The sequence below is a fragment of the Anopheles bellator genome, chromosome X (assembly GCF_943735745.2).
Source record: "Anopheles bellator chromosome X, idAnoBellAS_SP24_06.2, whole genome shotgun sequence".
Lineage (NCBI taxonomy): Eukaryota > Metazoa > Arthropoda > Insecta > Diptera > Culicidae > Anopheles > Anopheles bellator.
In genome coordinates, this window is record NC_071287.1 from 980,226 (window position 1) to 1,006,043 (window position 25,818).

The 25,818-nt window shown below is 40.6% G+C and overlaps 6 protein-coding genes across 7 annotated transcripts in view; 2 read left to right on the top strand and 4 right to left on the bottom strand.

Moving 5' to 3' along the window:
* The window catches only part of LOC131213893 (vesicle-associated membrane protein-associated protein B-like), a 9,141-nt gene extending 9,010 nt beyond the window's left edge, over nt 1-131 (bottom strand). The window contains exon 1 of the mRNA XM_058208107.1: nt 62-131. The gene's annotated coding sequence lies outside the window, so the exon portion shown is untranslated. The remainder of the gene's footprint in view (nt 1-61) is intronic.
* Nucleotides 132-439: 308 nt separating this feature from the next.
* Nucleotides 440-4,246, top strand: LOC131213463 (vacuolar protein sorting-associated protein 16 homolog). Its single transcript, XM_058207504.1, has 9 exons — nt 440-537; nt 587-735; nt 816-1,014; nt 1,099-1,366; nt 1,434-2,256; nt 2,333-2,481; nt 2,562-2,686; nt 2,790-3,541; nt 3,829-4,246. The coding sequence occupies exons 2-9, from the start codon at nt 659-661 to the stop codon at nt 3,965-3,967; spliced, it is 2,532 nt and encodes an 843-aa protein (XP_058063487.1). The 5' UTR covers nt 440-537; nt 587-658; the 3' UTR covers nt 3,968-4,246.
* Nucleotides 4,247-4,752: 506 nt separating this feature from the next.
* LOC131213226 (uncharacterized) lies at nt 4,753-9,184 on the bottom strand. Its single transcript, XM_058207223.1, has 4 exons — nt 8,969-9,184; nt 8,061-8,142; nt 5,782-7,923; nt 4,753-5,656 (listed from the first exon to the last, which is right to left on the bottom strand). The coding sequence occupies exons 3-4, from the start codon at nt 7,885-7,887 to the stop codon at nt 5,027-5,029; spliced, it is 2,736 nt and encodes a 911-aa protein (XP_058063206.1). The 5' UTR covers nt 7,888-7,923; nt 8,061-8,142; nt 8,969-9,184; the 3' UTR covers nt 4,753-5,026.
* A 911-nt stretch (nt 9,185-10,095) lies between these two features.
* Nucleotides 10,096-13,476, bottom strand: LOC131213147 (eukaryotic translation initiation factor 4B). Its single transcript, XM_058207121.1, has 5 exons — nt 13,419-13,476; nt 11,517-12,758; nt 11,000-11,081; nt 10,688-10,907; nt 10,096-10,565 (listed from the first exon to the last, which is right to left on the bottom strand). Exons 1-5 carry the CDS (start codon nt 13,432-13,434, stop codon nt 10,506-10,508), a joined length of 1,620 nt encoding a protein of 539 aa, XP_058063104.1. The 5' UTR covers nt 13,435-13,476; the 3' UTR covers nt 10,096-10,505.
* A 1,191-nt stretch (nt 13,477-14,667) lies between these two features.
* Nucleotides 14,668-17,275, bottom strand: LOC131213818 (ATP synthase lipid-binding protein, mitochondrial). The gene is made up of 4 exons (XM_058207965.1): nt 17,214-17,275; nt 16,548-16,641; nt 16,056-16,260; nt 14,668-15,941 (listed from the first exon to the last, which is right to left on the bottom strand). The coding sequence occupies exons 2-4, from the start codon at nt 16,593-16,595 to the stop codon at nt 15,778-15,780; spliced, it is 417 nt and encodes a 138-aa protein (XP_058063948.1). The 5' UTR covers nt 16,596-16,641; nt 17,214-17,275; the 3' UTR covers nt 14,668-15,777.
* Nucleotides 17,276-18,522: 1,247 nt separating this feature from the next.
* Nucleotides 18,523-24,760, top strand: LOC131213913 (uncharacterized). Of its 2 annotated transcripts, none has more exons than XM_058208141.1 (6): nt 18,523-18,865; nt 18,946-19,286; nt 19,445-19,900; nt 22,484-22,592; nt 22,673-22,816; nt 22,911-24,760. In XM_058208141.1, the coding sequence occupies exons 2-6, from the start codon at nt 19,187-19,189 to the stop codon at nt 23,827-23,829; spliced, it is 1,728 nt and encodes a 575-aa protein (XP_058064124.1). In that variant the 5' UTR covers nt 18,523-18,865; nt 18,946-19,186; the 3' UTR covers nt 23,830-24,760. The 2 variants fall into 2 exon arrangements, with proteins under 2 accessions (XP_058064124.1, XP_058064123.1); XM_058208140.1 differs by having other exon boundaries at nt 18,949-19,286.
* Nucleotides 24,761-25,818: the final 1,058 nt, after the last annotated feature.

Genomic DNA, 25,818 nt, shown 5'->3' on the forward strand with positions numbered 1-25,818 from the left:
GGCAGTCGTTAACAGGGCTGCCAAATTAGTTTTCCTCTCGCGCCTTTTCTTTCTTTCTTACGTTTTCCAATCGGCATGATGGGATGGCAGGGTTGTGCACTGTAAGTTAATGCCAGACGTTTCAATACTAAAGGTAGTTGCTCACTAACATCGACGCACATTGGCTTTAAAAAGATCAGGTAACGGCTAGTCGTAGCCTGTCAGTGCTGTATAACAGTATAATATGTTGTATACAACTATGTCGTCATGTAGTTATATTTATGATGGCGAAGACAGTTGTCTATTTTCGTAATGAGATTTAAATGAATTGTAGAATGTTGATTAAGCGTCACTAAGCTTTTCCTAATGCTAAGGCGCGTCATAACGGCCGGGCAACTGTCTTTATGCAATACGCATTCACTGGTTACTGGCACCGTATTATCCCACGAATTGTGATTGAGAAAATTTCAATCGTAGCAGCCGTTTCTTTCACAGACTTTTACTTTCACGATAAACCCCAAACGATTTTTAAAAAACCCGCATCTCCAACTTGACGTGGTAAGATTTAGATTCACGGCAATCTAGAGTGATGTCTAACCCTGTATAGTTTGCAGTTGACGGAAATAGTTATCAGGCAACAACTACGTTGCGATGTTAGATAGTATTATTATTTGATTACATGCAAAATTCTGCAAAAATGTCACTGCTGTGCAATACTGGCGATTGGTTTACCTTGGGACAAGGAAATGCGTTCAGGTAAAACAAACAAAAGAACCGATGAGAGATCATTTTCCCGACGTTTACAGATATAATTAAGTTATTAATTCTTGTTTTAGAAAAATCGAACTGTACGCGATGGAATGGCCACCGAACGTCAATCTGGATAACATGATAGTTCACGCCGCAGCTTATGGAGGACCGATTGTCGTAATGAAAGACCCGAAATCGTTCATTAAGATAGAGAGTGGAATAAGTGCCAGACCGATGATCTTATACATATTTAACTGTGTGGGCAAACTTCTTTCCTCGATCAATGTAATATCAGACCTCTTTTATAGAGTAACAAATGTATTTTTTTGCTTGAATTGACCCATTCCCTAACCCGGTGTTATATTTTAGTGGGATTGCGGTGTTCTTGTTAGAGTTGGATGGTCAGATGCGGAAGAGTTGGTTGTCGTGCAGGACGATGGCACAATCTTCATCTACGACATGTTCGGTAACTTTGTACACAAATTTAGTATCAGCAAGGACGTGACCGACGTAATCGATGCACGCATTTTCACCTCCGCCTCTGGCACTGGCGTAGCGGTATTGACTTCAAATTTGAAAATCTACGTACTGAATAACATTAAGGATCCAAAGTATCGGCCTTTGTCCGATTTGTTAAGTATGTTCAACTGAGGCTACTTGCTACATACATCGTGCGACACCAGTAACTTTCTTTATTTCTGCAGACTTTTCCGTCGGTCTTACTTGCTGGGAGGTCATTTCGAGAGACCGCACTACAGTCTGTTTAATAGCAGGTCATGGGCACGACGTAACAATTGCTCGGTATGGCGATAATACCCTCACTTCAATTCCGGTGACAATGAAAACCGAGTTCAAAACGATCACTGCGATGTGTGCGTCTTTCGATCATCAGCATTTAGCCTTATACACCAGCTCCGGCTGCCTTTGGATGGGATCCTCTGATCTAAAACAAAAATATTGCGAGTTCACAACGGGAAGAACTGAAAAACCTCACCAATTGGCTTGGTGCATTGACGGGAGTGCTGTGTGCGAATCGCAGGCAATGATCATTAGCTTCTCAAATCTCATAATGATTGTAGGCGCAACGGGAGAGTCCAGCATTTACACGTATGATTCATCCCTGTCTCTTGTGCAAGAGATGGACAGCGTGCGTGTACTGAGTAGCACCAGTCATGAATTAATTCAAAAAGTGCCGAACAGTACGAGCAAAATTTTTGGCATCAACATCTCCGAACCAGCCAGCTTTCTGTTCGAAGCACACCGGAAGTTTCGGGAACGAAGCCACCAGTCAGACGAGTATTTATGCCTGATTCAAAGCAAGCTACCAATCGCCGTTGCCGATTGTATTGAAGCGGCTGGGCACGAGTACGATACGAGCACACAGAAAAGCTTGATTAGAGCCGCATACTTTGGAAAGAGCTTTCTCAACGGGTACAACTGTGATGACTATATTCGCATGTGTAAAACTCTCAAGGTGCTCAACGTGCTTCGCGATCCGAACGTTGCGATTCCCATCACCATTCGACAGTACGTTATCGAGTGCCTCAACCAAATTCTTTTGGATTCTAATGTTATATGTTTTACTTACAATTAAATATTGCAGATTCTATCACTTGCAGCCGATTATTACCCTAGATCGGCTGGTGTTTCGCAAGTACTACGGACTCGCAATTCACATCGCCAAGTATCTGAACATATTAGAGAAACGCATTCTGGAGCACTGGGCGTTCCAGAAGATTGCGCAGGATAAAAGTATAAAACGGGAGAATCGATTAAATGTATCTATGGGGGAAAAGAAAAATATGTTTAACAAAGTTTCTTTTTTTATTTAGACGATGATGAAGTGGCGCGAAAAATTGCTGCAAAATTTTCGAGCGCCGATCTGCAAGAAACGATGTCCTTCGCTAACGTTGCTGAAAAGGCACAGCAACTAGGTAAAATTAAACTAGCAATTACGGTATGTAATGCAAGAACATGGCATGAATGGTGGCATCAAACTACTGAAGGAACGCATATTCATTCAATCGTATGACTTTTCCATTGTATTCCTTTTTTACCAGCTGCTTGAGATGGAAGCGAAAAAGAAGCTGCAGGTGCCGCTACTACTGAAGTTAGGTGCTAGCGAGAAAGCTCTCATTGCAGCCACACAATCCGGTGATATTGATCTGATCTATATGGCTTTGCTAGAGATGAAAAACACGACAGCGCTGGCGAAGTTTCACATGACGATACGACGCTATCCGCTGGCTCAAAATCTTTACAAAAAGTATTGCCAGCTTAACAGTTTGTCCACACTCAAGGATATTTATTCACAAGAGGACGAATTCCTTGCACAAGCTGAAATAACGCTGCGTGAAGCACTTCAGCACGATAACTTAGATGCAACCATTCCAGACGTTAGTGCTAACTACCGACGAGCGGGAAAGTTAATTGAAGCAGAACTAAGCGAGGAAACGAAGAAGTTGATCAAGCACCAGAAGCTGCTCAACGATAAGCATCAGAAAGAGTTCCATGGATTATCTCTGCACGTGACGGTACGCAAGCTACTGCAGCTCGGTGATGTGCGATATGCAGAAAAATTGAAAAATGAGTTTAAAATGCCCGATAAACGCTACTGCTGGGTTAGAGTGCAAACGCTAGCGGAAAACTTTCAATGGGAAGAGTTGGAAAAAATTTCAAAATCTAAGAAAAGCTTGATCGGATACGAACCATTCGTGGAAGTTTGTCTTCGTCAGTTGAATGTTGCCGAGGCGAAGAAATATTTACCACGGTGTAGCGAAGAGAACAAATTAAAATGGTACCTACGTGCAGGGTAAGTTCTATTATAGAGAACAATAATCTTTTTTCTGTATTATACTTTATTATAAATCTGTTGTTAATAGTCTAATTACGCGCATTGTTTTTGATTGTAAATATTTTATTTGAAATTTACTTCGAATCACATTTTTTCAAATCAAGGAAAATATTCAAATAATGTTCAAAAATGTTTTGTTGAAAAATGTGGTTCATAGTAATGCTCATTGCTTTTTTAATCTTAGAAGAACGTACCGGGCCGTATTTATGATGTTCATTACTTACGCATGGTTAATTTCTTTCCAGTTGCTATGTTGAAGCGGCCAACATAGCATTCGCACAAAAGGATATCGATAGTTTGCTCAAAATCTACGATTACTGCACGAGCGACTCATCACTCATGTCCACGTTGGAAAGCATGATAGGCCAATTGTCAAAGAAGTAATGCGATTGTCAACTAGGAGCAAAAACAGCGTTTTAACAGCAGTAAAAAGTATCTTAATCCAAAAAAAGTTCCACGTTTGTAATCATAACAATCACTTATAACAGCAATTGAGTTCCTAAGTTGTATTTGATGACACATGCTTAGTACATTTGTAAGATAAGCTGATGCAGTTACGTAATACGTTAGTTAGTCAGAGATCACACAATTTGTTGAACTAACATTACTCTACTTTTGAACCTTATATTTGAACCATCATAATTAATTGAAATAAAGTTCCAATTCCGGGTGAATGTATGGATTGAGGATATACAATAAAAACGTAATATGATTTACGATTTACGTCAAATTTCTATACTTTCTATGTTGTCATTTTGTACTCTTGTGTAACATCGAAGTGAATTTGAATTATAAAATATGTGTGAAGATTTTGCATTTGGTAAAACTCAATAATGGTACATTTTTTACCGATGAATGATGCTTCATTTTTTTCGCTATACAGTGAATTCATTGTGTTTATAAAGAAATGTTGTGATAAGATATAACAGCTTACTCTGCACGTACGCAGCGTACGAGAAATATAATATTACGAAGGAATTACTTTCCACCGATCATTAACGTATTCATGTGCAAATGAATATGTAAAAGCAATATCGCTCAAACCTTCATCCTTCGTTCCCCAATGGTAAGAACATTTTACACCCACCCCTTACCCCTTACTTGTTTACTTTAACCAATTGCACTATTCGCTGCTTTCAAATTAAGTTTACAAAACGGCTTGTTGGGTTAATTCCAAAATTTATTAACGGATTTGATGAATTATGTCTAAATTACGAAACAATAATTTGTTGATTAATAAGTGATGTAACAAAATGCTTTTTGCGTCTTAAAAACATATTTTAAAATGTATAAAATATATAAGCGGTTAAGCTTACACCTACTTTCAAGATTCCTTTCTCGATGCATCGATAGATAGATGGTAATAGCACAATATTTGACCATTCTATTGGTACCAATTGTTTTTTATATTCCCAAAACTGACGATGATCACGACGAGGGTTTCTAGAGTAGCGCTAGCTTCATGACCGCCTTTCGCCACTGTTTGCATTCTTTCTGCAGCCGCCGTTCATCATGCGACAGCTTCTGATGTTGCACGTTCAGTTCGTCTGCCTCCTGCTCAAGCTTAATTTCGCGATCCTTACGATTGATACGGGATTTTCGTGATGCTTCATTGTTCTTATCACGCTGTTCCCGATATCGCCAGTCAGCCTCACTTAGATGCTGATACTCTGTCCGATCACGCACGGCCCCGGTCGTTTTTGGCGGTCGCCCTCGCCTCTTCGTGGGCTTTGTGCTGAACGAAACGTCAGAACTAGAATCACCGTAGGTAGACGAAGCTGACGAAAGAGACCCGTTGAGTGTGTCGTCGTGTACATTAGGCAAAGAATTATCATCCACGATGCTCGACGTTAGCTGGCTCAGGGATTCGATAGTCAGTAGTTGGAAAATAGGTGTTTTCATTGCGCCTTGTTTCTTATTCGACATAATGATGTCGGAAGTGCTTCGGCCACTGGAGGTTGCCGGCAACTGCAACTGTTGAAATACTGATAGAGGGCGTACATTGGCTTTCTTCTCTATGATCGTCTCTCTCTCTCCGGCGGCAAGGTTGCATGTATTTAGCTGTAACGAATTCTTATGAAGTAAAAAAACAAAATCAGATTAGAAAGCCATTGTTAAAATGCTTTACTATTTGAAAATTTAAATTAGAAATGGGTAAAATGGAGTCCATGTCCAGAGTACACAGTTAAACAATTTACCTCATTGGTGGTTGGATCGATAAATGACAAAAGATCAAACTTTTCGTCCTCCAAATCAAGAATATCGTTGGTTAGATCAGGTGTATTGAGGGCAATCGGCGTATTCCCAGTGACTCCGCATAGCTGAAGTGATAGATTGTGGTTGATAGATGGTTGTTTCGGCACCACAGCAGTAACATTTCCTTTGAGCGTTGCGTTATGTTTACCACAGGGCTTCACTCTGTTTGGTGAAAGAATGCTTGCAGTGCCGAGGACAGTTTTTGTGGCCGTAGCAGCATCCGTCTCTGTCGGGGTAGTAGTGTTTATGCAAGTAGCGATTGTAATGCTTTCTTCTGATTTTTCGGACAACGCCATTTGCTGGTTAGTACTAATTTTATTGTGTAGTGTCAACGAACAGTTGTCGGACCTACAGTCATCGAACGGCATAACAATCAAAGAATCGGTTGCGCTCTGTGGCCGTGACATCTTTGCAATCGACGGTCCTACGATAGTACTGTCATCGAACTGCGTCTCCCGACACCGTTTGATTGTAGAGTAGTTGTGATCGCATTGCGAGTGGTTCTTGATCATTGCAGGTGATTCGACATCGAGTCGTTGAGTCCCGTCGTCAATGAAGTGCGAAATGTGGATAATATTTTGAGCTTGATCTAAACTGTGCTCGAAAGCGGTGTCCTGCAGTTGCTCTTCGTCTTTGCCCTTGCAGTGGGTGGTTGTTTCTGCTGCAGCTTCGACTAGTGTGGAAGTAGATTCAAGAATGCTCAAAGGTTCTCTGCAAAAACTGACAACACCGTTGGGAAAAGATGATCCCTCCATTACATTTAATTGACGGTCCATGGGGGGAAAAATGTCCTCCTGCAACCATTTGAAAATGTTGAGCGAAGTCATTTCGGTTTCCGGTGGGCCGGGAACTATCGGATCGAGAGAGGTGGCGGTATTGTTGGTGGCTGTTAACGGTAGACCCGAAACAAAATGGTTCGACGCATCATAGTCGAAAGCACTCGAGAGCTGTTCTATCTCTTCATGCAAGGAAATGGGACTGCCGTTGGGCTCCACGAAACCATGCCGGTTGACATCGATCGGAGAGCAGACACCGGACATGACATGCTTTTCCGTCGAGTTATGGTTGATGTGATGGTTGGTATTAATCGGTGAACTAATCCACAGATGGTCAGCAGTCGAGTTGGAGAAGAATGCGTTGCTAAGGCGGGTTTCGTTCGTCCAGTCTAAATCCGACAGTATAGGTATAAGAAGCGCTGTATCGTCCTTGTTGTTGATGTTGGCATTAAAAGGTTCTCCAGAAAGAGTATTGCTGATGCAGTTAGCACTTGTGCCAATATTGCTACTATTACAACTAATATTTTTTAGATGTCGTTGCGAGGGATGCTCCGGTTTAAAGGATTCATCAGTTGCTGTTGATTCGGCTTCAGTCATTGTCACCGCTAATTTTGCAACTGTTCCAATACTGTTGCAACCGTGTCCTGTTGATGGGATACGATCTCCAATGGACAACATGCCAGAGCTGTTTCTGGTGTCGCCACTGCTGCTGATGGTCTTATTACATACGTTGTCGTGTACAGATACGCTTATTTCAGCACTGCTGCTGCTGCTCATACCTTGTTTCTCAAATTTGTTTCGGCAGACTTCCGCTGTTTCTCGTGCTATTAGTGTCACCTGTTCACCTGTTGTAGCGTTGCTGCCGTCGATTATTGCCATTGGCATCGATTTGGCTGCCAACAAATCGACCGTCGCATCTTCCGTGAACATACTGACGTATCTCCACCATTCGGAAGGCGATCCGGCATCCAACAGCTCGCTGTTGCTGACGGGCGTTATAGCGTGCGTGTTTACGGTGTTCATCCAGGAGGTCGCTAGAGGCTCTGGTGGTTTCGATAAGCCGGAACTGGTAACAGCTTCTGGTGATTCCTCGTGGAACTCTTGCAGTAGCAAAACGTCGTGTGTAGTCGGTTGCTGTACTGGCGCCGCAGCTAAGGTACTTCGGGTGCTTCGTTTGCCTAGGCCTCCGCAAAAGGTGATGCATTTTTCCTGATGTGCCGTCAGCACCGGCGCTGCCCGCAAGCACCATTTCTCGCCATGAGCGGAACTCATTGACGAACTCAGTTGTTTGTGCCATCGTGAAAGTGACTACGAAAAGTCGTATTAAAATAGATTTATCCGATAAACCCAATGAAAAGAAAAGACAAATAGACATAAAGTGACTATGTTAGCGAAAAATGTCGAAGATAAGTGCTAAATATTTTCCTATGAACATTCATACTTACGATGAATTCACCGTTTACTTCTATTGAAATTTTAACGCTTTATGTAAAGCCCGAGTTGAGTTGAGAGTTGCCGGCCCTCAACCTAAAAGTAAAAAGATATATCAAAACATTACAAATATGTAAGAAACGAATAAATATTTATTATAAGTCGAAGAGAGCTATGAATACATCTGGAATATTTACATGTCTACCAGAGTCAATCAGATTTGGCCAGATTAATCAGACCAAATGCGTGTGAACCGTTTATCGCGAGCATATCGGGGTTCAAGAGCAAACAGTGAACGGCAAATGTGAATACGTGGCATCAGAATACTCACTATTTGTGTAATGCTTTCAATAACACAAAACTCAACGGGTTACAAAGCACTGCGAAACAAAATAGTTTGCTTAATCAACTTTTCCGTATGTCACTGGACTTGTTCTTCGTTCATTCACCAAAGTTAGATATATTATCAATTGGTTGGATGAATTACAAATGTCTATTGTTAGCTCTGTCTCGGGGGAAAATATGTGTTACAGAAGCGTTATCTACAGACTACGCAGTAGATATTTACCGGCTACGTCGACCAACAAAAAAACAAAAAACCAAAATTACTACCACGGTCAGAAAATTCATCAGGTAACAATAAAGGCTAGTGTTATGAAATATGACGGTAAACTTTTCCGGTTCTGGAAGTTATAAGTATCAAATCGTTGGCTAAATGGTTAACCAACCGAACGTTCTAGAAGCAAGTGGAACATTCACGCACACGTGTGCTTACATAAAAGCTCTCATCGAGATGATAAATCATGTCAAAATGGGGACATCGCAGTTAGCAATTGTGTTGTTGATTCAGCGAAAGTTTTACTACAATTCGCACTGTGACACGAAAAGACTAGATATTTATCTGACTAGCGACACTACTTACTCAATGATGCTCTAAAGCACTTCTTTTGCACTGTTGTTTCCGGTTTCTTGCACTTTTCCTTTAGGTAAATGGGTAGCAATAATTTTCTCACAATATCCAGAAGTTTAGAAAAAGATGAAATTCTGCGGGAAACCTGTTGAGGACACGTTTTCTTAGGAAGAACACAGAAATAAAAACGATATGCGCTCCAACAGCGCACACGATCCGCTCACTGCGTTTTCACCAGAATGAATGAGGGCAGGGATGAGAACATCACATAGTGCGAACGAATCCGTCTATCACTATGCGGACCGATGATAAAAAAACATTTTTGTTGTGCAATATTCCGCTTTCCCGATTGGTCGTTGACATCCGTCATAGGTGGCCGTGATTGGCTGACGTTGCTCAGCATTGGTGCGGATGCGGGTGAGAGGTAAAGGAACACTCTAGTAGTACATTTGCTACACCTAAAAATCGTACTGCTTCTATAAGCGGTCAAATTAACTATCACCTTTTCATAAAATTCGTTTTTTTTAAATCTTAGAAGAACGGACCGGGCTGTATTTGTTAAAATTCGTTATGATTTTTAAAAAATAATTACTTGTCTGCATTACTGTGCAAGTTTCTGGTGTCGTTAAGTTTGGCGTAGAAGTTGACGCTATCGGGAGGTTGTAATTGTTTCGTAAAATAAGACACACACCTAATATGACGTGTTTTCGTTTAGACTTCACCTATTAGACCTTTGCTCTCGCAACGAATTAAAAGTACAAATTTAAGCCATGATCTTTCAGTGTACATGTACATTTATTTGTACAAACACTTTCGCGCATTAGTTGCGATATTGAGGAACACACCCGATCAATATATATAACATAACAACTTGATATAACATGCCTACATAAGGTACAACAATCCGGCCAACTGTGTTGTAAAGAATAATCAGAAAAATATCCAGCGAAAACGTCCGCAAACTCTCCATTGCGATTAGTACCCATAGTTTGGTCGGCTAACGGCAATTAGCAGGTTTGGCCGGGTTATCTGAGCCCTTGTCAAACTTTTGTTCGTTTAATAAACCCTGCATGGAAATGAGCAATTGCGAACGAGCTTTCTACATCTATCATTTCTTTCGCCAAATCGAACCAAAATGCACTCCATCAGTCTTAACCCTCTCCGTACTTTAGCGAAGGGGAAATGACTCGTTTATTATAATCATATTCATTTCTTATAAAGCAGAAAAGTTACCATTGCAGAACGACTTAAAAGGGTAGAAGTAATTGTTGTTATTGAATTGTTTACTTGAGAGAGAATCGGCGGCCTAAAATGTGGTTTATGTTTTTCCCCCATGTGTTTTAATGCCTGGCTTCGTTCATAGTAAAGCCTGAAGTATGTAAAACGTAGTGTATTGGCTGTTCAAAGGTGGAGGACGGGAATTCAGAACAAAAAGACAGGGATGATGCGGTATCGGTTCTCCAAAACCACGAATCTGAAAATCTATAACATACAGCGAATTTTGTAGAAAATTCAACTGAGCAGTGTTGGTGGTGGTTTTGGTATTGTTTCAGTCATCAATTTCGTCATCAGCTGATAGCCCTGGGAACGTGTTTGCTACGGATAAATTCTGCAAGAAAGGAGTGGTAAGCGGAGTTAAAGGAATGGGGCAATCGAATTTGATACCGCATAAACTGCAGCAAACGATAGTAAATGATTTTTTAGTTTCCACTCCACTATGTAGACACATACCGATCCGGAAGGCTCCTGGAATTCAGACATACGTTCTTCCAACACCTCCGGGTCTCGCTGCTCATCTTCCTCGAAAGACTTTTCAGTGCTGATGTCTTGGCGATCTTTTTTATTAATGTTTTTGCATTCTTCATCATCAACACCGCTACTGTCCAGCGTTGCATCGTCGAAACGACCACGATCGAATTCCTCCTCCGATGTAGCGCGGTCACTCGATTTGCTGCAGGATTAGCGAAGCAATGAGAGAATCTTAAATCCTTGCATTCCAAATTGAAATAAATAAAACTTTAAATTTTAATGTTAAATCTTTACCGCTGATAGTCTTGTCCGCCAGTGTTTCGTAAGATCGGGCGATTGTCCCGCTGGTCTCGGTGATTGTCTATTTTACGATCATCTAGAAATAGTCCCAGGGAGAACAAAGTACAGAGACAAATTAGAAAATCGATTGTACGGCGTTTAAAGACGTCAACGGTCTCTAAAGCAATAATAGCTATTTTGGGTAAAATTGACCGGAAAAGCTTGTAACATCTCAGTAGTGCCTAAATAATTATCCTCACGTGTACACAAACACAAAACGATTTGTTAGTCTAAAAACTACAAAACAATACAGCCCCTTTACAAAGACATACCCGTACGTCTACTGTTAATGCCGGGACACACGATGGCGCAAATAAACGTTTTTGGCATTTCAGATAAATGCCCAACTGTTTACGCCTCGGCCTTAATCTGAAATGCCATAAACGTTTCGTTGCGCATCGTGTGGCATTCAATTTGTACTTTAAGCATTTGTTAGAATATCGCGTTGGTGACAGTACGCGCCCAGTCTGACCTTTATCGTCGTCGTTCCGGACTCGCCAGCTGATCACCTCCGGGGCTGGAGCCTCTCCTTCTCCCTTGAGCTTACCGCTGTTTTGCGTGGCGCCCACATTCTCTTTGTCCAGCTCAGTGCGTCCTTCTTCGCTTGCGAGTGACGATGCCTCCGCCCGCTTTCTCTGCCGTTCCTCACGCTCCAATCGCTCCTTTTCACGCAAGCGCTCCTCGATTTCGCGTTCGCGAGCCGCCGTATCGACTGGTTTCGCGTCGCCGAAAACCTTCGCTGCCGGTACCGGGGTAGGTTTGGGCTTTGGAGCTACTGTTTCCTCGGCTCCACCGCCACCTTCGCCATCAAGCGTTGTACGTCGATCATTTGTCAAATCTTGCTCCTGAGCCGGTTTTGGCAGTTCGGGAAGCGGAAGGGTGCGCGGTTGCAGTACCAGCTTCGGTCTTTCCATCGGAGCGTCCTCGCGACGCGGAATACGGTCCATGTTGCGTCGCATAAATCCACCAGCGTCTCGATCGCGATCTCCATAGCGCCGAGTAGCGTGCGGCGACAATGGTGCTGTCATCGGCCTATCAGCCGACCGCCAGTTGCCACGAGTGTCTGGGCGATCCTCTCGCTCTCGATTAAAGTTGCTATTGAATCGTCGTACTCCAGCCATGGCATCCGAGCGTGATGCAAAAGTCCCTTCGGGACGTTCGCGCCAATTATCCGACCCACGATCAGAATCACCGCCAAAGTTGTCGTAGCGATTGTTGCGTCGCTTTGTGTCGTTCTCGTTGTACAACCCGATGCGAATACGCCGGTTACGAATGATGGGCTCGGGCATCGCTAAGACGTCAATTAGATCATTGCGCGATGCAAACTCGATGTTGCCGAAACCGCGAAGGCGGCGCGAATCGCCATCGTCTCGCGGCAATGACATAGAAATGATCTCCATGCCGGGAAAAAATTCATACAGATCATCATCGTTGATATCATATGGTAGGTTCGACACGTAGATCGAGTAGGGCGGATGTTGCGGGACCGAATCATCGTTCATAATGCGAGTGGCACGTGGAGCCGTTGGCAAAGCAATGACCTGAGTTCGTACCGAACGGTCATCATCGTCATCATCGCCATCGTCACCCCAGTCATAGTTTAATTTCACTGGGACCGACACTTGCACTTGATTTAGAACGCCAGCGTTGCCATCGCTCAAAAACTCGCCCAAGGACAGCTTGTTGTTCTTCTTCGTTTTTTTACCTTTTTTGCCTGGAAATTACAATCAGGGAGAAAATACAACATATGAACAACAAAATAAAACATAAAAGTGTTTTACAATGCCGCGATCCTAATATTATGATCCTGAGTTTGCAATTATAACCTATTTGTGAAATAAGTTGATATTACAAATGTTGTTGACATGGTCAGTAGAAGGACTGGGTTAAGAAAATAGTCCGCGAAACGACTGCGGAGGACAACGTTGCACCATTCATTTCGCGTCTTGTTTCGTTGTGTGCAGAGCGTTCCGGTACACGAACAAAACGCATAATCTTTTCTCACTATGAGCCTGAACGCTGAATCAGACAAATCGAATAAGAAACCAAAATTCTATCGTGTATAGCGACAATGACATTGCACCCACGACTAATGCTTTTTTGATTTCTTTTGTACGTTTTTAATATGTCCTGTTTGTACGTTCTGTATGTATTTAGCCACGCGGTAACTAGGCCTGCTCTACCACGGACAGAGATTCGCTGCATCAGTAATGCAAGCAAATACGCGTGCTAACGGAACAGCAATGGACGCACTATGAAAAACAAGTTTTGTATCGCTCTGGCAAACACAAAACGGGGTTAAACGTAAATGGAACTATTTTTCACGTTAATATGTATGAAAGTTTCCAATTTGATAGCAAATTATGGTTTTTACCTGAAGCTGAGGCCATAATGACTGATTCCGTTCGCGTAGCAATAATGAAAGGGCGAACACTCTATCGGACAGATAGAATAATGAAAGACCGAACATCGATCCGTCTATAACATCGCTATGATTCAACAACTCAGGAAGCAGAATTTTCAGCACATTTTCAGCGTAACGTCAGAATACAGCATTCAACCTGATAGGAAATAGACGCGTTCTGTCATTCAGATCACAGCTTTATTTAGCGATGAATGCCCATATACAGGGGTCAAAGTCTCTATAAATGACAAGAAAAAAAAAGATCACAGCTTTTACGAGCCTTGTTCTGTAGGACTTTAAACTACTCACTGATCGAAAAAAAAGCAACCCAACAAGGTACAATCTTAAATGTGACATTTAATCATCTTTTCGGCTAACGTCCAGGTGTGCCAATATAATCACCGTATGACCAATATAATTACCAAATACCGTAATAGGAGAATCGATTTGACAGTTTGAGCGAAAAACAACATTATATCGACGTTACTTTCGACAACTTGGGCTGTCTGAAATGAAGGCGAGTTGGAGCCAGTTGTGAGCCAAATCGCCTACATCCCCCCTATTATAGAACTCGAACTCGGTTACGGAATTCACTCAAAAGTTCATTTGAGTTCATTTTGTAATAGCTTTCTCTTTCTGCCTTCTCGCTTGCTGTATTCTGCTTTCTCTCTTACTGTGTTCACTCGATCGATCGAGTTTCGAGTTCGAATTTTGTAATAGGGTGGTATATCTTCGTTCTCGACCGCCGCTCAGTCAAACACCATCGGCAAAAGTAGCATGCCTATTTTTTGAAGAATGCTGAAGAAATGTTAGCTCTCTAAAAACCGATTGCAAACTGTAGAGCAACGAAATACATGTTATTACTAGTTGTTCCCGGCGCGTCCCCCTGAAACCCCTGTATACCAAATTTCGGGTCAATCGGTCCAGTAGTTTCGGAGTCCATAAGGAACATACGGACAGAACTTCATTTATATATCTATAGATTATTACTATTATTATATTGTTGGTCTTTTGTAGAGAGCTTCAGAATAAACAAAACGATTGTTAGCTCAAAGAAGCTACAAGCTGAGCGGGACTCCCTGCACTCCATCTATCGCTCGCGGCCGAGCGGCTTTGTCCGGTAATTCGTTCAACCAGTCGTGCCGGACGGACGAGTTCTCGTAGCTGACATGAAAACACAACATCCATAAAACACGTTTAAAGAATATAAACGAACCCATACAGTGTTGTACCAGTAACTAGTCTCTTTCTTTATTCCTTTTGGATCACCACAATTTAAGATGCTTTTCTTTCCGCGGATGCTGTTATTCGTTTCGTTATTTTGGAATTTTTCTCTTTATGTTGGTTTTTCAAAGCATATACCGTTGAAAATGGAGATGTTGTGATAGGAAAAGTGAACAACGCATTCATGCTTACGACAAACAGTTGCAAACACGCACTAGAATTACTCTACGTCCTCTCTTCAACAAAATGCGTTTAAATCCTCCCAAAAGTAAACGCATTCAAAAAGAGTGGAAGGCAGATATTCAAGTATGAAGCAATGTTTGGTAATGAAAATAGCGTAATTTTCATTTTCCTCTGCTCACCGTTTTCGAATATGCGTTGCGTTTTTACTGTTTTGGATTACTACTACACGCTTTCGTCATAATCGGATATTAGCGACAATTACAGAGATCCTTTGGATTTGCACATTTGTTGGTCACGGTGGCCGAAGTAAGCTTGTTGTATGCTTCGGTATCGCATCATTCTTGTATTGTACCACCAGACTACGTGACTTGATCAGAGTTCCGCGTTAGACTCTTCAGATACGAGTTTAGTGACATCTTGAATATGCGACGGGACAACGGCACGGGGCTGATGGTAAAATTTTCTATTGGCTAGTGTTACCTGCTCGTTGCGGAAGAGAAATGTGGTTTTTGTCTTGTGTGTTTTGGAATAGACAGTTTTCCAGAGCACACCATTCAACGCTGTGTTCGATATACGAGAGTCGCCGATTGCGTGTATAATATGCGTAATACTAGCTTCTCCTCCACTATGCTCTTGCTCTTGAAGTCGCCGCACCGCTGCCTACTTGTCATTCTCGAACATGATCGTGCTTTCCTCAAATCCTCCGCAGAATTCTTCTTTTTCTCTATCTTGTGAATCGATACGATTTCGGTTTGCTGTTCAGGGATGTGTCGGTGACTGCGTTGCTTTGTGATGAATTGGTTCGGGATGTATTTGCTGCACTTTTCAACTTCTGTGTAAGATTACCGGGCTTGCCCCCACGCACCATTGATGTGTTTTCCCCCCCGAGCTTTTGGAGGGAGACACAGAGAAGATCGCGTGCTTAGAAAGCGAAGAGCAACAGGAAGGCCATCATCAAACAGAAAAGACCCATGGCCTCAGAAAGTGCGAATCCCAGGATGGCATAGGAAAACAGCTGTTGTTTCAAAGATGGGTTTCTTGCGTAACCGATAATCAATGATCCGAATACTGTTCCGATTCCGGCACCTGTAGAAACGACATGTGATAGATGGCAAAGGAATCATGAAATATAGCGATTAGCCATTACTATGGGCTAAATACAATAAAAATTAAACGAAAGTGTTTTTTTGTGTTATTTACCAGATCCGGCGACTCCAACAGTGGCGGCACCGGCACCGATGAACTTCGCAGCAGAATCGATGTCACGGGTGACAGGTGAGGTCTGGAATGACCGGACTTGTGGCAGCAGAGCGGCGGGCGCTGTGTCTTGCGCGACGAGCATCTGACTCTGGGAAATGACGGCGCTGCTGATCGGTCGAAGGTAAGCCTTAGTTCCATTCAAGACCTGTACAAAAACGAGAAAATATATGAGCGTTAAACTTTTTAGAATTTAACCACACTTTCCTTCAGCTACAAGCCCTCAACAACCGAAGTTGCTTATTGCTTTTGTTTAATAAAAATGTTGTTGCATGCTTGTTTATAGCAAGAATCAAGTTACGTAAGCGATTCTATTGCACCATGGCATTCCCAACACGAATGTGGTCGGTTACAGATTATGTAATGGGGCTTACATTTAAGTTTTCAAAATTACTTAAAAATCTATTGATTGACTAACACCACTGTAATACTTACCAGGCTTCGAGCTACTGGGGCAATACGGGCAGCCGATGAGACGAACATGATGATGGTTTTAGGAATTGTTTTGTTTAGCTGGTACCTGAAGGATCTGTACGATTTTCAAGAGAATTAGAAAAAAAAAAGTTACAATTAGGTTTAGCTACATTGTCTATCAAGATTAAAAATCATCCCAATAAATTGAACACATTAAATACTCGAAATTGATATGTTCAAACTTCAATGCCACACACTTTTTGCACTAACTTCCAAGGAGATATTGAGCCCTACAGCAATTACGTAATAAGATTCCCAGTTGGCTAGATACACTGTTGTTTGACAAAATTTCTTCTTAAATTGGGCTATTGGATAATGGAAACCGTGAAAAAATTACAGTCACATTAGCTTAGCGGTTACACAACCGATCGTTGGTTATGCCGGCGATTACATAAAACACCGATAAAGTGAAGGCAAATGATGGAAAAATATGGCCGACAAAAATTCTACTAGTAGCGGTTTTTGCCGGCTTTAGATTGATTTGATTGCTGATTGAGACGATGAGCCAATAAATGCCGATCCGACTTTCTTCCACACACTTGTTATAGCGGCACTTGGGGTATGATAACTAAATCAGTATAACTATGGCCTCAAAGAAGTTTTCACCTCAGCCGGAGCTCTACTCACTTTAAAACGCGGTCGACAACTTATCGAAGAACAGTGACCGTCGATAGAAAATTTCTTAAACTCGAGCCCTCGCCCAGTACCAACTTTTTGGAAGTGTTGGTGAACGCGGTTTATACGCCTAACACACCCACACATACAGTATCACCGCAACGGAAGTGGTTCATTCTAGATTTTGTCGTTTTCCGCTAGAGAGCGCTGACGTTTTGTTCAGGGTTGTAATGTTTTCTAAACATGTTTGCTATTCTGCACACTCAACGTTCAAAATGAGAACAGAAGCGTCATAGCAACGAAATAATTCTATTGACAAGAAAGCAAAATTATTCCCACAATTCGACGGTAAAATCATCAGATTGAAACATCGCACCAAACATTATATAAACGTAGATGTGATGAGGGTTTGACTTAACAGATCAGTTCGCAGCTTTTTCGTGCACTACTTTATCAAAACTTGATAAATTATTTCTTTCTTCTGTTCTTTCTTCCTAATTCGTTATCGTCTTTGCCGTGGATATTAAACCGTATATGTATCGGTTCATCGCTTTCCGATAGGCGAATGACGTAAGCTCGAACCCTGGTAACGAAAACCTACCCTTAACTCAAAAATCTTTGTCTCTGGCGCAGGGTCAAGACCGCCCGGCGGTTTTAGCCGAACAACAATAAGAAGAACATAACGAATAATGATAGTTTTGCTCTACTAAATTTACACCTGTGATTGTGCAAAATATTGCACAATCATATCGCAGACGAATAAAATATTTTAAAACATATAAAACCATTAACGTTTTCAGTGAATAAACTTCAATAAACTGTAAAATAAATTATTATATGTTATTCATCGATCTCGTGCGAAATCTATTCATTAGTGCTTGTTGACACGAACCATTCGATTAAACATTTTCGCAATTTATTCCATCTGAATGTACGAAAAAATATGAAAAGTTAGCGCGAAAAACGTATATTGCACAATCAGGACGATCTGCATGAAAGTAAACTTACTCTAAGACAATTTATTATCTACAAATAAATATACATTGTCTGTACCTGGTCTCAAAAAGGGAGAAATTGTTTGGTTGTATTTTGTTTATTTTCATTAAATTGAAGAACCCTGCTCCAGGTTTAAAATTCGTCGAACCCGAAAGAATGTGAAGGCGGAAATCCCACTGACAGGTTGATGTTTTAAGTTGCTTTGATCGAAGCAGGGCTGTGTGATACAGTAGCGTATTGCGTGAGGTTCAATCACATAGGTTAGGTGGCGGTGTTCCGCATAATCATCATAGTTCGCTGTGTACGTCTGTTCGACATGCAAATTACGCCATTGCGCCGAGTCAATCACTCATCCATAATCTATATATGTTATGCGAGTGACGTTAACTAGTTGGGGAGATTGCAGAAACGATGCAAAATATGTGATAATTTCGGGCAGCAGTCTTCCGTGCTACTCGTGAACTGTATAATCAACCGCAAATCGTTTAGATAGCAAGGAAGTGTCTTGATCTCGCAAGCTATATTTATTCTGTCTCCCACCATCGCCCTTAAATGGCATCCAAGTATGTGCTACAGTGGCAATGTTTTGCTGTAACATAGTCGCTCCACCGTCGTGTGACTATCCACCCAAAAGCATCAACTTGACACCGTCCTGTAATTTTCGTGCGGTTCGTAACAGCAATTGTAGGAATATGAGCTATCTGAATAGTAATTTGTTAATAGTTACATAATTTCTTGTTATCAACAGCAGCGGATAAAAACGATTACAGACACGCCAAGAGCGCGATATATACATATATACATGTATATTTATGTATATATATATATATGTATGTATGTATATACATATATATATATATGTAAATAAATATATATGCATATATATAGATACGTATACGGCAAGGAATAGAAATCTCCTTCACAGCCATCATAATTCGATAAAAATCTACATTTAGACGATTGCATTCATCTGTCGCTACATTCGTAAAATGGCTGTGTTTCTAACTAACATATGCAAGTTTAACCAGTGCGGGAGAATTTTCAACAGCCTGACTGATTTAATACATCACATAGAGAACACGCACATTGGTAAGTTCAAGATGAGCAGCAAACCGCGGAGATTCGTGTCTGTTTAGTAGAAACAGACCTCGGAAACATTGATACACGATGATATATCAAAATGATCAGAGATAATGAATAATGGTACAGGTATCGCTTCATTTAATATTTTTGCATAAAAATTACAGACCACGAATCGCCAGCTCCCGGATTCTCGGAAAAATCGCAGTCCACGTGTCTTCCGCTCAGCTACGTACTACGCTACCACAACGACAACTCCTGTAAGGATACAGCATCATCATCAGCATCAACAACGACACCTGCTACCGCTACTGACAAGAACAAACAAGTGGGGAATGTAACTACGGGTGGAGTCGGTCTTTCTTCAACGTTACCTAGTGCAACTATCGCTTGCCCGGCCAGTCCGGTCGACTTGGGTGCTAGCAATGGCGGTTCTGCTGTTGGAGGTGTGAGTCACACCCCGACAATTGGAGGCTCAAATGGTCCAACGCTGGCCGTTGATGGTATTGCCAAACCATCGGTATCCATAGGAAGCCAAAATTCTGGCGATCTCAAGCGCAAAATAGCGATTAAGCATCACAGCTATAGCATTTCGTCTTCTAATCGCAGCACAACCCCTACAGGTAAGTGTATATATTCGTATATTCGCCGGTTGTTTTGCTGTTTTCGCGATCGTATGTTTTGTTTAACAAAAAAAAAAACTTAGGAAAACAGTAGAAGCTCTCGTTCTTGTTACTTGTTGGCTTAAGATCAGGCAAACATGTAATGTATTTAGGCAAAACCATCAAACTTGAATGATGCATTTTGCGCCTTTTTGGAGGAAATATGTGATTTATTTGGGGACCATAGATAGTTTCCAAAAAACTTAGCTACAAGGTTCAGACAACAAAATTTACATGTTGTAATACAAAGTTTATTACTTAGAGCTTAGACCAGAAAATTTTGCCAAGCGATGTTTTTATGTATTAGGTCTGCAAATTGATTTGTGCCGTTTTTCTTCAACATTTGGGAACTCGTTACAACAACAAAACGGATGACTGCTTTGATGAAAGTATTGTCAGCCGTTAGCTACTACTTTCCTCCATGTTTTAGGTAGTTTTTCGATTCCGTGTCGATAGAACACTCAGAGACCCATTTTCCAATACTTTCATAAAAAGTGAACCACTGTGCAACATCTGGTGAAACAGCGGGGAGGATTAACAGTTCCCATCCGACATTTTGTAGATAGGATATGACCAATTTTGCGATGTGGGGTCGAGCGCTGTCATTTTGAAAAATCAGCATATCATGTCCTTTGTCCCATTCTCGTCGTTTTATTGCCAAAGCTTGGCTTCAAATGCATTAATTGTTGTTGATGGGATTGTCCTTCAATAATTTCATTAGATTTTAAAAGTTCAAAGCACATCACATCTTTCATATCCCACCATATGCACAGCATAACCGTTGCGCAATGAATATTTCGCTTGGGTTGCGATGGACCTGCTTCACCCGGGGCTTTTTGCATCTAGGATTCTTGTTATAACTCCGCTTTTCATAACTAGTGACGATTCGGTACATAAGCCCCTTTTTCCTGCTGTACAAGCAGTAACGAAGAAGTACTCCCCGCAAAAACACTTTATCAAGAAAAAAATTCAATATATTGAAATGCTGAAAACAGGTGTTGTTAACACTTTGACCAAACAAACAATACAGCGTTAGATGCGTAATGACAGTAGCTATCAAACACATATTTCATAAAAAAAAAATGTATTATATTTAGTGAGTAACGGCATTTACTATAAAACGGCACGAATTAGTTTGCAGACCTAATATGACTGGGTGACTGATGGTAATGTAATACTGTATATAGTACCCAAGTGCATTCGGCTTATTGGTTATATTGATTGGATTCTATTGGTTTCGTGGGGTTACTCGAAATTTCACTACTGTCCACATATTCTCAATGGGGATAAGGTCTAAGCTTTGTCGTAAAATCTCAATATCTTCATTTTCAAGGTACGTACCACATGACTATTTTGTCTTGCGGACCCCATTTATCCGTAGGGCCATATTATGGGCCCATTATTCGATTGAAGTGTATAATCGTTTTCAACCAGATGTTTTGTATCCGTACTGATAACATCTTTCATAAAGGAGAAGGGTTAAGTCAACCGCCCCCAGAGGATTACTAATTTGTCAGTTTCATACCAAAAATTCATCCGCCAATCTTAGTGCCCTTGCCATTTATTTTCAGTGTTGGTTTGTCCTGCTTATAACAGAAATTTTCACCTCGGCATAACTGCAAATGAGTCTTTCAAACTACTCATCAGTCCATAACACTTTTACGTAGAACTACAGAAGGTGTCAAACACGCGGATAATAACATATATTTCTCATTTAGAAATTGGCGTCAGGTTTCACAACGTTTTGGCAACACGGTAAAATTTGCCTGCATTACGTAACATACGTTTACGAATGCTATGCACAGGATGAATGATTGCTGGAGATGTGGACTACCTTAATCGATTAATTGATTTTCAATTACCGATTGAATTATCGAATCGATCGATCATCAATTTTATTACTTTTCTGATTCCACAGCAAAAAATTTAAAAAAATGATTGCGAAGTATTAACAGAGAAGAATCTTTAGTTTGCTATTGCTATGGGAAGTTTAATCAAAATATAATTTGAACGAAATAATTGGAAAGGAAATAAATAATAATGTTGTTTGCGTAATAATTTATATAATTTAAATTATTATTACATTTTAAAATTAACATCGCTAGGAAACGATAGCCCCTGTTGGTAGAGCAGCCGGTAACGCTCGCTGCTACCACGCAGCAGAGATTAACATTGTCTCTGGTGCAGGATAAGACCGCTCAGTGGTTGTTGCCGGGTAAAAAGAACAAGAAGAAGAAGAAACGAATGAAACAATTTATATAAGCCAATTTTCTAACATTTATCTTAGTATTTCAATTACAGTTGCATTATGTAAAACAATATGACTTAGCCGTTCAATATGACTTAGCCGATTCAGCCAATGCTCATCTCATCCGCTAAGGAAAATTAGTTTTGTACATTTTTAAGATTTAAAATGAACAAAACTAATGATGCTAAAAAGTGCGCAACAATTTTTCTAATGTTTTAGTTTGTTTTCTTCAAATGCTACTGTTAGTATTTGTCATACACAATATTCAGACTCGTGGTCTTGTTTTGCAAAAATAGGAAGCGAAATGGATGACGATGATATGATGGGATCGGAGTCAGAAGACAGCGATGATTCTTATACGACCGAGGAATTTAGCTCGGAATTCATTATGCGCTATGGAAGCAGGCAAGTATCATCTACATTCAATCCAGCAAAATGTACAAAGGTTGAATAGAAGCTTAACGCAGTCTTTTTAATTCGTTTAGAAGGCACTCATCTTCGGGAGCTAACGGGAGTACCGTGTCGAACGAGAAGCCATTTGCCTGTCCAGTCCCAGGCTGCAAGAAGCGCTACAAAAATGTCAACGGCATTAAGTACCATTCTAAGAATGGTCACAAGAAGGACGGAAAGTGCGTTTCAACCTTGTTTGTTGAATCTTTTATTTCGGTAAATCGAAACCAAAACTCGCTAACCTTTGTTCGTCCTATGTTCTTAATGTTTTAGCCGCGTAAGAAAAGGCTTCAAGTGCTTTTGTGGGAAGAGCTACAAAACATCACTTCGCCTGAAAAACCACAATATAATTGCACATGCACAGGTCGCATCAAACGATGGCACGGATGTTCAACAACCCACCGGCAGTGCACAGATATCCTCCGTTAGTGCTACTAATGGTGGTTCTCTATCAACAACGTCAACAACGGTGACAGCAAACACTCTTACGTCCACTGTGCTCAAACCGTCTTCGCCCATCTCAAATCATGGCAATGCTGTGAAAATTTCTAGTCAAATTGGTACAAATGCTAGTCCGGCGGCGGTCACCATTACGCAGCTAGCACATAAGCTTCCGCGCACTACAACCAACGCCACATCCACCATCACTAGCAGCACAGCTTCTGCCGCATCGATAGTAACAACAACGGTAAGCGCTGTCAACACTCCCGAAATCACTACCATCACTACAATTGCATCTGGTCCGCCCTCCACCTCGACCATTCACACGGTTGCTACCGGGTCCAGCATAAAATATGATAATCTGGGTATTTTAACCCCTGCCACCTCACCAAAGCTAACTGCCAACATTTCCAGCGATGCACAACAGCAGCAACCGTTCATCCCGGTGACCGTATCGGTGGCGCATTCTTCGCCAACGCTACTAGGAAATTTCAATGCCACTAACGCACCCTTAACGGGAAACGGTCAGCTAGTAACTGCTGCGAGCGGTTCTTATGGACTGGGTGGAAATGGAACAGCTTTTTATAGCGGGGTTGGAGGAGATGGTGGCGGTGGTAATAGTGGAGTCGGGATTGCCCTTGTTGTTTCAAACGTGGTCGGTGAATCACTTAATGGTAGTGGCGGTAGTGGCGGTACGGCAGTACTATCGGTGTCAACAGCGGCTAGTCAATTATACGCCGAAGAGACGTAGCCGATACTTAAGAATTTACTGTTGCGAAAGTATTGACTGGTTGACGGTACCTGTTCTACTAGTTCTAAAAAAATATTAATCTATATCTTTATATTATGTATGCGATAGCTCCCAATCGCTATCCCAACAAGCTGAAATCGTGGAATAATTTATGAACTTTATTTGAAAATACAAATGTTTGCAATTTGTTACATTTTCACACTGAAAAACAAGACCAATGTGGGGTTGTTTAAAAGATTTTGTCCTTCTTTCTTATTCGCATTCATATTTCTATTTAACAAGTTCATTTGACATTTGTGTGGTTGTTTGAAAGATTTGAAAAATATAAATTTATTGTGCCAGTGACCACTGAAACAACAAAAAGTTTGAAGTTTACCAGTAAAAATCGCTGTGCTAATTGTATCGCGCACTGGGCGTTTAAGAATGGCGAAACTCTTTATTTTAGGGCGTCTGCAGTGTTCATTGGTCGCTTAAATCTCATAACGGCACAGCCCATATCACTTGAACAATGCGGCTCTTTGCACTACTGCATTCTGTGCATTCTCTTCACCACATGATGTTTTTTTTGCAATGAGCACTATTTAAAATGGGAAAGGATACAAAACTTAATTGGTAATGTGAAGATTCACGGAAATCATTTTATATTTTTATTTTTATTTTTGGATTTTTGGTTCTTACGACTGATCTTATCAATTAAATTGCCAGGCCTCTTAAACTCCTGTATTCAAAAATAAAACAATAAACTGATACCAAACTCATTAGAATATAGTTCTGCGACCCCGATCAAAGCGAAAAACCAACAAAATGTAAACGAAAAGAATAGAGAAACGAGAATGGCAGATAGTAAAAGGATAATATGTAAGAAAAATATAAGTAAAGCACAGCTTAAAGAACACAAAAGAAATGAATAAGTATTTAATGTAGCAAAACATTGTTGTTCCTGTTAGTTTTTATTTGAATGCTACCGTGACTACAACCCGACGATCCAGAGAAAAATGAGAAAGACAGGAGGAATCATCTTAGCGATTAAAGAATTGAGAACAATTATTTGTGTTCGGCATTGGAAGAAATACGTTGTTTTGTTTCTACTATTTAATTTTGTTTCATCTTAATCTTTTCGTTCCATAAGCGATAATATGAAAAGAAACAAACCGTTTACATAGTTGAGAAAAAAATGAATGGAATTTGCTGTGATTTAATTTTTTGTTTTACCTTTTATTTTTTTTATTTTTTGTATTCGAAGTGGAAAACATGTCAAAATGGCTACACACAACACTTTTAGCTGTTGCATCGCAAAACCGCCATAAATGTTGCATGGTGTATACAATCTCCTGATCATTATTTTAAAACTTATATTTATGTGTGGCTATAAAAGTTTAGTTAAATGTCAATAGGGAAACTAGAACTGCCCAAACTACTACTTTCTAGTGAAAATGTATAGTCAGCGTTTGAAATCAAACTTAGCAGAAATCGTTTGGAATGAAAAGCAAAAAAAATCGTTAACAAATATTATACAAACGAAAGCATATTTATTTGAACTAAAATACATTGTAAAATGAGCCTGTTTTTCTACTACTAAATCAAAGCACCTTTAAACATTAATTTCAATTAGTGTGGGCTATGAAGCATGGCAGAATGATAAAAAAAACATACACACCCGTGAGAGGATGATATTTACTGATTTTGCTGCTGAAGATCTCATTCAGTAATTTTTCTCATATTTGTCGCACAGCACCGTTTTTTTCTTTTTAATAGATATATCTGTATTAAATAGAAGCGAGAAATTCGAAATTTTATTTTATGATTATGTGTCATTGAAAACGGAATGAAATTAAAATGTGACGGAAAAGAAAAAGAAATTTGTTCGTAACATCAGAAACATTGCATTTTGTGGTAAAAACTCCAACGACAGCTGCGATGTTTTGAATCTATCTTCTTCGTCATCGAGGTTATAAAACTAAAATTTGCACTAGACGTGTTATTTTTCGT

What these genes read in the sequence shown, in the direction of transcription:
- LOC131213463 (XM_058207504.1), top strand. Translation starts at nt 659, where the DNA reads ATGCAAAATTCTGCAAAAATGTCACTGCTGTGCAATACTGGCGATTGG. An exon ending in GGACAAGGAAATGCGTTCAG is followed by an intron (nt 736 to 815) that starts GTAAAACAAACA and finishes TTCTTGTTTTAG; the next exon opens with AAAAATCGAACTGTACGCGA. An exon ending in AACTTCTTTCCTCGATCAAT is followed by an intron (nt 1,015 to 1,098) that starts GTAATATCAGAC and finishes GTTATATTTTAG; the next exon opens with TGGGATTGCGGTGTTCTTGT.
- LOC131213226 (XM_058207223.1), bottom strand. Translation starts at nt 7,887, where the DNA reads ATGAGTTCCGCTCATGGCGAGAAATGGTGCTTGCGGGCAGCGCCGGTG. An exon ending in TCGATCCAACCACCAATGAG is followed by an intron (nt 5,657 to 5,781) that starts GTAAATTGTTTA and finishes TTACTTCATAAG; the next exon opens with AATTCGTTACAGCTAAATAC.
- LOC131213147 (XM_058207121.1), bottom strand. An exon ending in GGCGGACAAGACTATCAGCG is followed by an intron (nt 10,908 to 10,999) that starts GTAAAGATTTAA and finishes CTAATCCTGCAG; the next exon opens with CAAATCGAGTGACCGCGCTA. An exon ending in TCCAGGAGCCTTCCGGATCG is followed by an intron (nt 10,566 to 10,687) that starts GTATGTGTCTAC and finishes CCTTTCTTGCAG; the next exon opens with AATTTATCCGTAGCAAACAC.
- LOC131213818 (XM_058207965.1), bottom strand. Translation starts at nt 16,595, where the DNA reads ATGTTCGTCTCATCGGCTGCCCGTATTGCCCCAGTAGCTCGAAGCCTG. An exon ending in CCCCAGTAGCTCGAAGCCTG is followed by an intron (nt 16,261 to 16,547) that starts GTAAGTATTACA and finishes GTTTTTGTACAG; the next exon opens with GTCTTGAATGGAACTAAGGC. An exon ending in TGTTGGAGTCGCCGGATCTG is followed by an intron (nt 15,942 to 16,055) that starts GTAAATAACACA and finishes TCGTTTCTACAG; the next exon opens with GTGCCGGAATCGGAACAGTA.
- LOC131213913 (XM_058208141.1), top strand. Translation starts at nt 19,187, where the DNA reads ATGGCTGTGTTTCTAACTAACATATGCAAGTTTAACCAGTGCGGGAGA. An exon ending in CATAGAGAACACGCACATTG is followed by an intron (nt 19,287 to 19,444) that starts GTAAGTTCAAGA and finishes TAAAAATTACAG; the next exon opens with ACCACGAATCGCCAGCTCCC. An exon ending in GGTCACAAGAAGGACGGAAA is followed by an intron (nt 22,817 to 22,910) that starts GTGCGTTTCAAC and finishes TTAATGTTTTAG; the next exon opens with CCGCGTAAGAAAAGGCTTCA.